The 11,510-nt window shown below is 41.6% G+C and overlaps 2 protein-coding genes across 2 annotated transcripts; one reads left to right on the top strand and one right to left on the bottom strand.

Moving 5' to 3' along the window:
- Positions 1-10: 10 nt before the first annotated feature.
- On the bottom strand, positions 11-2,910 carry BDB00DRAFT_812840 (flavin-containing amine oxidoreductase-domain containing protein). Its single transcript, XM_053122722.1, has 7 exons — positions 2,166-2,910; positions 1,969-2,077; positions 1,632-1,844; positions 1,340-1,532; positions 870-1,275; positions 706-776; positions 11-606 (listed from the first exon to the last, which is right to left on the bottom strand). Exons 1-7 carry the CDS (start codon positions 2,806-2,808, stop codon positions 73-75), a joined length of 2,169 nt encoding a protein of 722 aa, XP_052981914.1. The 5' UTR covers positions 2,809-2,910; the 3' UTR covers positions 11-72.
- Positions 2,911-5,273: 2,363 nt separating this feature from the next.
- Positions 5,274-8,088, top strand: BDB00DRAFT_882339 (uncharacterized protein; the record flags this gene model as incomplete). The annotated part of the gene is made up of 12 exons (XM_053128145.1): positions 5,274-5,504; positions 5,639-5,829; positions 5,934-6,055; positions 6,138-6,237; positions 6,445-6,538; positions 6,612-6,669; positions 6,766-6,854; positions 6,953-7,046; positions 7,131-7,264; positions 7,354-7,720; positions 7,850-7,998; positions 8,071-8,088. The coding sequence occupies 12 exons, from the start codon at positions 5,274-5,276 to the stop codon at positions 8,086-8,088; spliced, it is 1,647 nt and encodes a 548-aa protein (XP_052981913.1).
- Positions 8,089-11,510: the final 3,422 nt, after the last annotated feature.

The following is an 11,510-nucleotide window of genomic DNA, read 5'->3' as shown; positions in this document are numbered from 1 at the left end:
CGATGTTATGATATCATACATAGGGGATTATTTATTATGTATGCGTTCAAGAAAAAAATGAGTAGATGTCTTTTATATGTCCATCCATCCTGCGTTCCACTTTTTAACAAGCTTCTTTGCTTCATCCACATGGCCACTTTCTATCAAAATCATGGTGACACCTCGAATGGCCGACTCCAGAGCGCCACTGATCCATGCATGTTTGATATCTGTTTGCTCACCAATAACAACAATGCCATTGGCATGTTGAAAATAAGCCGGCAAGAACAGTTTGGCTTGGCCCGGGGTCGGTTGTGCCCATGCTCCTGACTGAAACTCGTCGAGAATCCAGCATTTACGATGATAGTTTCCAGTATATTGCTCCTTGACAATCTCTTCTCCGTGCAACTCCATGATATCTTCCAGTACTCGTGTAATGTGTTGCTGCTCGGTCATGGATGCAAAGCGAAGACCACCCTGATCGGTAGAATAACTTGCCAACATGACACCCGGTCCACCACTGCCCAGGTTATTACTGGGATAGCAGACCATCTCGGATTTGAGGTCGGTGATATCGCATCCGCCCAAAATGGGCTTTTCATACTTTTCCCAGAACCGCGATTTGAACTAATTTGACAAATTTAAAAGGATTCGGTGGTTGGAACAGTACATAACTGTAGATCTCATGCAAAAGATAACCCAGTGTTGTTGCAGATATATGTATACCTCCAAAGCGACTTTGCAAGCTTGGCCATAACCGAGATTGTCAATAGCTCGGCGTAGTGTATATGGTAGCTCTACGAATGGTTTACAGTATTACATTTTCACTATAGGGAAATGGTAGCATGTTGCAATAGAAAAAAATATGTACTAGTACATATTGCACAAACCTTTTGGAAGATGCATCATTCTTGCTATAGAAAATGGAACAGACATGATCACCTTGTCATACAGTTTTTTATGATATACTGCATCTAATGTCGGCGTATCCTTCCATTGTACAGAGAGCATCCTGTTGTTGTCATCATCTTCTTCATAATCAATTTTCGTCACCTTGACATTGTATGTCACTTTGTGGCCAACAAACGGAACAAATGCATTTGTTATACGGCTCATGCCACCTTGTACAGTGCGCCACTCGGTGGCAGAACCCAAGAATGTGTGGTACATATAATTCCAGATATCCACGTTACCGAAACTTCCAAGCGCATAATCCGTTGCATTGAGTGTCACTCCCATTTTATTGTGCAACCACCCCCAAAGGGACCAATCGTCATAGCCTTCTTCCAATGCTTCCTGTTGATAGATAATTGAATGTTAGCCTTCTACTAAGAGAATTTACATATAGCTTTTTTATTACCTTGTGGGCCGCGTGAAGATTTTGACTCATGGATACCTTCCAGTGATCCTCAAGTAACTCTTGTGTTGCATTGCTAACTTGCTCAGCCAAATCCACTGGATCTCCAGACCAAAACAATGGGTTTGTAACTGCATCATTAACGGTTGGTATATTTCCATCGGGCATGCGGATACCGTTGCGATAAACCAAGTTGCTAAGAGATACATAGAAATGTTAGGAAACCGTATCAATGTATAGTATAGGGACATTGTTGTTGTTTTTCTGACCGACTCATGAAAGCACAGCAACATACTTTGACATTGTTTGGATCCAAGGTATAAAGTCGACCTTCAAATCGGGGTTATCAGCATTTTGGTTATTGAGTTCCTCCACAGCTTGAAATAGAATATCGTGATCCGTGATCGGTAATGTTGTGCCGTTATAGGTCCACTGGACAGGAACTCGCATAGATCCCATTTCTTGGTATGCAGTGTGCTCTTGATTAAAGTATACTGTTTGGATTCGTCTACCCGGATTTTTATAATTATAAAAACACAGCTTGAGTTGTGTATGCACATATAATAACGCTATGTATTCCTCTCTAGAGCTCACGTTCATTATCAGAAGCGTTTTTTCCCAGAACATCTTACCCTCCCATGCGATCACTTGCTTCGAGAATCTCATAATCATGGAAACCTGCTTGATCGAGCAAGTAGCCGCTGAAAAGCCCGGAAATACCGGCGCCAATAATTCCGATTTCTGCAACCCCAAAAAAAAATCATTAGACTTATATTCACCATTACCACAACTGCTATCTTTCTTGTTCTATCCCTTCATGCTAACTCACTCTTATTCTTTCCATCAGCCGCGATGAAATGAGTTGTGTCGTCATTGTGTACTTTTGCAGCATGTTCTTTAAAGTATTTGAACGCGTCAAAAAATTCTTGCTCTGAAAATCCACGTTTCACCAATCGTTTAGGTCTGATACGATACGGTCTACTTGATGCAACCAGTGTCACTTTGGTTTTTAAACCATCATCTTCTTGTTGGCGGTGTAGCCTTTTTGTTATTGTGGCATGGATGCATCCTTCTTGTTCTTGTTGAGCTTGAGATAGCGGCGAGGAGATGGTGGGAATGGCCCAGGTGAATTTGGAGGGTCGATAACTAGGCGAGACCTCTGTGGTACCAATGATAAAGCGACGGTGGAATTTCTCAGAGGTGATATCGCACACGCCAAATGATAATGTCATTTTCTGTCCTTCCGGTTCGATGAGCTTGTAGGCACCATAGTCGAGATAGATATTGGTCAATGAACCAGCTTCCAACGTATCATCCAAGACGTGTAAAGTTCCAGGAGGGGACAATGACGACGACGACTCATCAAAGTCGTTATGATTGTCGTTTGAAATAGCTGCTGCTAGAGTAATTGGTATGCAGTAGTACCACGTTACCAGCAGTAGTAACGGGGTAACGAGCATAGAAAGAATCATTAATTAATGTGTAGTACTGTATTGTTGCTTTGTGTTTGTGAGTCAGGTACGTAGTGTGTTTCGCAGTGATTTTAATAATAGAGCAATATTGAGTGGCTTTAGATAAGCATTGAAAGCAAATAAAATTTCTTTGTCGTCAAAAAGTTTTGCTTTTTATATACGGACAAACTTTGCAAAAGATAAAAGATAGCAGTATAGAAACAAGTTTCATATACCCTTTGGGCGTTTGTATAACCTTATAGGGTTTAAGGTGTTTGAAAGGCTATATACAAAGCAACTGTGTCTTTCGGGTGTACATATAAGGAATCTATGGTGTATCCAATTGGAGATAAGAAAAAACCCCATAACAAAAGCGCAACATGACTATGATGACAAAGCAATGCTATATTACTAATCAAAGTCATATCCTTACTCTTACATTTCCCGGAGTAGTTTTCGCGATAAGCAGCTTTGGTTGGTACATTATACTTTATCAAGTTGCTTACACGCTAATCTGCATGACGTGATATTGCGTGCTCTGTTGTATAAGTAGCAAGTTGATGTCTTGTCTGTGCTATGTGTGAAGCGTTTGCATGAAGCGGTGCGTTTTGGAAAGATTGTGATAAAAGAAATGGGGCGAAAGCCCTTTATCCGATGATGACATGTGGTACAAATAAAGAAAATAGTGACCCAGGCTATTGTCCGTTATCGCTTAGAGTGAATGTCAGTTGGAACTGCTGCATAAAGTAGTTGGACAGTTATGACAAGTCATACTCTCATACTTCAAGTACAATACAAGGATAGCAGAATCTTGAAAGTTTCTTGAATACTACGACAAGGTAATTTGAGGTTCATGAGCAGTATACTGATTTAAGTTTGTATGTTATGTAATAGTACACCTTGAAATTAAACATGATTGCGTATTACTGCTAGATGTATGCCACTGCACGTAGTCAGCGTAGTTATGGATAGTATATCACGTCTAGTATATGTTGGCTTTATATGATATGTACATTATCCAAGGCAAAACTTGAAAGCACATCAGTGTCACAACAAGTACTAAAGTAGCGCTGTCATTTCCACAGACGTCAATGAAGTCATCATGCTCGTCGCGTTGTACATACTTTTTTTAACATTGTCGTAAAATTTAATGGCGCTTGGTGTGTTGCAACCACCAAACCTTTCACTACCGTACCTTTCATATTACCGCTGTCATTGAAGGTTTTTTTTTCTTCTTTATTTGATAAGCATAGCAGGGAGAGAATTTCGCGGTCCATGCTTTGTTTTAAAATTTCACAGCTGCAAATCTACTTTTTCTGGCGTTTTTAATGAGCAGGAACCATTTTTTCCACATTTATCTCCACTATCATTGCTGATGGTTGTTCATGTTACTGCAGCACAAAAAAATCCAATCTTCGCCACCTGTGGGACTGACTATGTAGTGTTTACAGGAATACATACAAATTGCTGAGCATGAGTAGCGGGCGATGCGAGTAACAGCTCAACTTGTGTGCTTTGGTATTAGGGAAAAAAAAATCAAACATAATATTGGTTGAGCGGTTAGCAGCGTTGCTGCAAGTAATTATAATTGCACAGAAGCACATGCCCATAGGCGCCGAATAAAACATAATCTTCAACCTTGTTGAATAGAAGAGGTACTGTACCTTGTCCGTTAGACGGTACTTGTCAATTTGACTGTTAATCTCCCTCCAGTAGCGACACATTCTTTTATATGTGATCGCACTAATAAGTTGCTATTAGCACATGTATTGTAATAAGGAATTCTGCATTCTGGCTGTCCCAAATATGCTTCAATCTCTTACTAAATGCTTTTTTAAATACTTTACACTATATACCGTCCTTTTGTCTTAGCTCCAACCAGGGAAAGTAAAGCATCATCCTGCTGATTAATCAAAAACAGTCGCATCCTGCCCTAATTATGTGAACAGGCGGGAACCTTTGCCTTAATAAGAAATCCACAACTATGAGACGCAACTTGGATGTTCGGCATTGCTAACAGCTGCGTATATAACAGATACTATACTTGGGAAAGTAACAATAATTATAGCGTGAAATAAAGGTGAGCAGCCGTACCTGTATGTTCCTCAGTTGCTGCTATGCAATAAAAAGATGCATCAAAGTTTGAACTATCAGATCATGTTGGCGCGAATCAGTTCGTACCATGTGCTTTTCGATTGATCTAGACGATGCTAGTATGTGCTATCCAAGATACATCAAGCTAATGCTAGCAGAATGCTTAAGCCCCAACTTATTTACTGAATTTGCGATCTCTTTCTCACTCTTCTGTTACCGAAGGTCTGAGATGTGACGGAGCAAAATTTCGATGGTCGGATCTTTCAGGTTGAACCGAATTGACCAACCCCTTTGTTCGCACACACAGCCAAACCTTCTTTTTTATTTTATTTTCAACCCTTTTTTTTGCGCTTGCTTCTTTTTCCCTTTCCTTTTTTCACAAAACATACACCATGCAAACCATTGGGTCTACTGCCATGCGTCGCATGGTTTCTCGAGCTACTCGATTGACAACCGCGTTTGCCACCAAGAATGCTGCTGTCGCTGCCCCTTCTTTAAGAGCAACTCGTCTTGGCCAGCCCCCTTTTAACGCTGCACGACTTTACGCCACCGACAAACAAAAGGTCGTTGCGTATACCGTCGATAAGTTTCCCGGCTATATTCGCAATGAGGACTTTAAGACGGTAATTGAGCCTCAAAAATATTACACAGAAGGAGGGAGGGAATGGGATTCAGGACCACTCCAAAAAAAGGCACCACTGGTGAACGCGCGCACGCGGAACCGCTCATATTTAAAGAGTTGTTTTCTGATTTTTAGTTGACAGAAGACGACGTTACCTATTTTAAATCAATTGTTGGCGAGAACGGTCTTATCTACGGTAACGAGGATGATCTATTCGCGTTTAACACAGATTGGATGAACAAGTTCCGTGGCAAATCGCAGTTGGTCTTGAAGCCCAAGACTACACAACAAGTATCGGATATCCTTAAATACTGCAATGACCAAAAGTAATTAAGGAGTTTATGAATGGGTTGTTGGCACGGAGAGAGAAAGAGTGAGGGTGAGAGAGAGAATATGGATTCAAACACGCTCCATCCGTCGTTCAATTTAGGATTGCTGTTGTTCCTCAAGGTGGCAACACTGGCTTGGTAGGTGGTTCAGTGCCTGTGTTTGATGAGGTTGTGCTCAACTTGCAGGGCATGAACCGAATTAGAGGCTTCGATAGCGTCTCAGGTAATGAATGGGAGAAAGAGAGAAATAGTACGAGGACCCTGTTTACAGATATTGACATCTCTTGTTCTACACCCGCATCTAGGCATTTTGACAGCAGATGCAGGCTGTGTGTTGGAAGTGCTTGACAACTGGCTTGCCGAGAAGGGCTACATGATGCCTTTGGATTTGGGCGCTAAAGGAAGGCAAGTATCTATTTTTGTACCTTTATTTTTTGTCGTGTGTGTCTTTTTTGTCTTAGGTGAGGCGTGAAGAGACGAAGGAAATACGGATGGATCAACATTTTCCCCCCGCTCCGTGTTTGTCCTACTTTATGCAAACTGCATTCGATGACTTTTTTGAAAACAATAGCTCTAACATGTATGAACAACGGATTGTTACCATTTGATTAGCTGTCATATTGGCGGTAACATTGCTACAAATGCTGGTGGCCTTCGTTTGCTCCGATATGGTTCGCTTCACGGTACCGTTCTCGGTCTCGAAGTTGTAAGTCTTTTCTTAAAATTTTTCGTGTGACCAACATTAGTAATGGCTTTTCCATGATCTTTCTGCTGCTTAGGTATTGCCCGATGGCACCATTCTCGACAACATGTCGACCTTGCGCAAAGACAACACTGGTATGTGAGCAAAGTAAAAAGGAAACGCTTTCGATGGTTTCTGCACATGTCTTCTTGTTTGCAACAGCTAATGTATTCTCTATCCCAACATATTAGGCTATGATTTGAAGCAACTCTTCATCGGCTCGGAAGGCACCATCGGTGTTATTACCGGCGTGTCTATTTTGACCCCGCACCGTTCCAAGGTAAAAAGGAAAGGAAGCCCGGGAAATCAGGAACTAAAAAAGATGGATCATCAGAAAGTATTTTTGTTCTCACAAGCGAAATGTGATTTCACATGTAGGCTGTCAATGTCGCGCTCCTTGGTTTGAACTCGTTTGAAGATGTCCAGAAGGCGTTCAAGAAGTCTCGTATCGAACTCTCCGAAATCTTGTCTGGTAAGATTCGAAAACAAGTAGCACTTGCAGAATTATAAAGTACGAGCGGCTCTAATGTATACATGTGGTTTTTCATATAATTAGCTTTCGAATTCTGGGATAGAAATGCTCTTCAAATGTTCAAGAAGCATGCCACTCCCAAAGAAGTCATGGAGAGCGAATATCCCTTCTATGTCTTAATTGAAACCAGTGGATCAAACAAGGATCACGATGATGAGGTATGGGTCTCTAAACTACTCGTGCTGTTTTTAATTGAATTTAAAATGTTGTACTTTTGCTAAGAAAAGATGGCCTTATATATAAATAGAAATTGACGACCTATTTGGAAAACATGATGGAAGATGGTGTGGCTCAGGATGGTGTTGTTGCTCAGGACGAAACGCAGATCCGCAACTTGTGGAGCTTGCGAGAAGGTTTTACTGAAGCTTTGGGCAAGGAACCTGCCGTGTACAAATACGATATCTCAATGCCTGTTCCCAAGATCTACGAGTGTGTTGAGGACATGCGCCAGCACTTGAGAGACGGTGGTGTGTTTGGTCAAGAAGATTCACCAGTAACTGATGTGGTCGCTTACGGTCACGTTGGTGATGGAAACCTTCACTTGAACATTGCTGCCCAGCGACTTGACAAGAAGACATCGAGTCTCATTGAACCTTATCTGTTTGAATGGGTTTGTAAGTATCTAGCTGTGCAACTATAGGCATGGATAAAGAAGTGGAGGGTGTAGACCTAAGGAGATTATAACGGCATCATCGGTTTATTATCATTGGTTATTCATCATACATCTCACTACTGCTTTATAGCCAATCATCAAGGCTCGATCAGTGCCGAACACGGTTTAGGCGTTGCCAAGAATGAGTTCTTGGGCTATTCCAAGTCTCCAGTCATGATTAAACTGATGAAATCCATGAAGAACATCTTGGATCCCAACGGCATCTTGAACCCTTACAAGGTAAGAACAAAGACTAGAGCAAATAAGAGATTATGGCTCATAAAACTGACACTCTTGTTATTCTTTTATTAGTACCTGCCCTCATCATAAATAGATGTATCATTAAAGCACAACCTGCATTGTTTCCATCCCATCTCTTTTTCTATCCCTCTGTTTTCTCACGCACTATAAATTATGTTCAAAGAGAGAAAGAAAAGAAAAACAAAGTACGAAAAGCTGAGATTTGCATTTAAAACTAGCGTAAACAAGCTACTGGATGATACACGAATCGTGAATGCTTGGCTAGTAGTAGACTAGTTGAACAATTGTGGTTTGTCTTGGAAGACATGATGGTTGTTTCCTTGCGGCATAACTCCTGTTGCCACCTCCAGAGAACTAATAATGATATTAATGAGACCTGGCTAACAATGCAGTAACAGCATCATCAACAAGAAGTAACCAGTCCATTCCATTACTGTGAGTGAACTGATTATGTATTGACTGAGTGTGCCTACAATACTGTCATCCTCGGATGGAAGTAAACCTATAGATCCGATCGGTGTTTTCCTGATACTGTCGCTAGCATCATATATACAACTGGCGTCGAGCAAATCAAAAAATTTTAAAGTGGCTTCGCTAGATTGCACAAAGAATCTCAGTAGTATAGCTCCATGTAATGCATATATGTACTCGAGACTTCGACGCTAACAAACAAAATGCACGGAAGTCACCACTTTTCGGGATGTCTTTTGGAATACTGGCTTGCCCGATGCTATTATCGATGTAGTTGATAAAGCAGTACCGTCAGCGATCATGGAAAGATAAAAGGAATAGCTTTTGCTTCAAAATGTAATAGATGAAAGTTAAGCACAATATTATATTGACTCATCATTAGCAGCACAAAACAATGCGCTTCTAAAAACTTGGCAAGTTTGGCGCCGTTGAAAGCTATTGTAGATAAGAAACATCAATAACTTGACGGGATAACTTGTTATAATCTTAAGCAGTGATGATACATTCCATATTCAATCTATCTATGAGTATTACTAGTATACGTGTATCAGTAGCAGTAATGTTGAGAGACAGTAGCATGAGAGATTGGTGGCAAGACCCAACAAGTTGGATTATGTAACTTCCCTAATGAGCTTATGTACTGGGCCTTGTATACTGCAAAGAAATCAAGGCAAACATCATTTAGTTTGGGTTGGCGATCTGGTTCGTGTATATGTGAATATGGGGATGGTCTGTTTGCTTTGCGATACGGCTTTTTTATTTTGCCACCAGCAATTTGCAATCATTGTTGGTATAGTCGTGAAGGTAAACCAGCTGTATTGTTTTTGAGAGCACACATGCGAATGCACAGCCTACGGTTTTCTCGACGACTCAAGCACAAAAAGGCTCATTTGCAACTACATAACTGCTCCAGAGAAAGCACCAACAAGTACCAAGCGCAATGGCAGTAGGAAGATGTAAAAATAAAGATCGCGTTTATTACAATCGTCACTCGATCTGCCCAATAGTTACAATTACATTATTTAAGAAAGTACAATAAGAAACCAAGTTTATTTGATGTTGCCTGACAAGTCGACCGACTTTTACGAATCCTTCGTTCCTCAAGGGAGGTTGCCCTCCCTTGTTCCCCGCAAGCCTCAGTTCCCGGCAGAACCTACACCTCTCCCTTTCTTGTCCACAAGCCTCAGTTCCCGACAGAACCTACTCCTCCACAGTTCCTACAAATAAAAGAAATATGATAGCACAAAGGTCTGTCAGCGGCGAACATATACGTACCCACAAGGGAGGTTGCCCTCCCTTGTTTTCCGCAAGCCTCAGTTCCCGTCGGAACCTACACCTCTCCCTTTCTTGTCCACAAGCCTCAGTTCCCGACAGAACCTACTCCTCCACAGTTCCTACAAATAAAAGAAATAGCACAAAGGTCTGTCAGCGGCGAACATATACGTACCTCTTTGCACACACTCTCGCTTTAGTTTTTGAGGAAGATAAAAAACCAAGATGAACAAAGAACTTTGCAAATGTACAAAAGATGAGCAAGAGCCAGTCGTGCACGACTAGCTCCCTTCAACTATGCACACCCACAGGGACACTCGAGCGGGATGAAAAAAAAAGAAAGGTAAAAAGTGATAATGAAAGAAACACTGCAAATGTACAAAAGATGAGCAAGAGCCAATCGTACACGACTAGCTCCCTTCAACTATGCACACCCACAGGGACACTCGAGCGGGATAAAAAAAAAGAAAGGTAAAAAGTGATAATGAAAGAAACACTGCAAATGTACAAAAGATGAGCAAGAGCCAGTCGTACACGACTAGCTCCCTTCAACTATGCACACCCACAGGGACACTCGAGCGGGATAAAAAAAAAGAAAGGTAAAAAGTGATAATGAAAGAAACACTGCAAATGTACAAAAGATGAGCAAGAGCCAGTCGTACACGACTAGCTCCCTTCAACTATGCACACCCACAGGGACACTCGAGCGGGATGAAAAAAAAAAGAAAGGTAAAAAGTGATAATGAAAGAAACACTGCAAATGTACAAAGATGAATATGAAGACTAAAGAAAAGAATAAAGGGCAAAACGCGCAGTCGATTCTTTTTTTTTTATGAGCCGATAAACAAAATGACGGAGCTTAGAAATTTTGTTGTCACTACTGCCCTAAGGAGCCAGTGAACTGCAGCAATGTGAAGAAGTGCCTTGATCATAATTATCGTTGTAGTCTGACGACTGTCATGCTAGTGTCTTTTTCTTATGGTGCGTATATGTTTGTTTCACTATGCGGCTCCGCTTGCCGTGCTCCGCTCTGATCCAACAATTGTCGGCGACGGGTCTGTGCGCTTTAATGGAACAAAGAACCGGCGATATTTTTTTTTCATTTTACCGTTGGACAAACTGTGTGTTAAGCTGAAGCACCACAGCAGCATTATGCTTGTATGGATCGTACAGTTTACGTGCATAGAGCGCTCGTCATTCCTAACGATACCTCAACGGATGCAGCCTGCGGTCGTCAATTTATTGAGTATACAGTAAAAAGATCCTTTAATCAATATCCGGTAGAATTGGATATCCTGGAAATCAAAAACTAATAAGGAACCGGCGAGTGTGAAGATGCTGAGAAGCATTTGTACAACAGCAGCCAATTTATGAGGTGAACGGATTGCTGATGTTACTGCTGGCCCAGCTACAAGTGCGATTATTCTTGTGTGTGCCCTCGTCAAAAACGACGATCGCGTCAAGTCAGTACCCGAGCGCACGAGGTTGAACAGAGTCGAACAGAAGACGGCAGCAGAGGACGACCTCAAAGATGTGGGCGTGTGATACGCAACGCCATTCACAGTAGCCATAGACTTCAAAGCACAGTATTTTGGTATCGCTCATGACAGGTACAGCTGTGGGTCGCTCGTTGTCGCGTTTATGCAGTATGGAGAGCCAGCAGGATTATTTGCGTGGTGGTTCTCAATCAGGCATGCCTGAGTGATCGCTACAATGACCGCCACTGCCATAATCAGCAGCTGCAGGTA

This window comes from Zychaea mexicana, assembly GCF_025766255.1.
Source record: "Zychaea mexicana strain RSA 1403 chromosome Unknown BDB00scaffold_19, whole genome shotgun sequence".
Lineage (NCBI taxonomy): Eukaryota > Fungi > Mucoromycota > Mucoromycetes > Mucorales > Lichtheimiaceae > Zychaea > Zychaea mexicana.
Note: the sequence above shows the minus strand (reverse complement) of the source record. Positions and strands in the feature narration are given on the sequence as shown.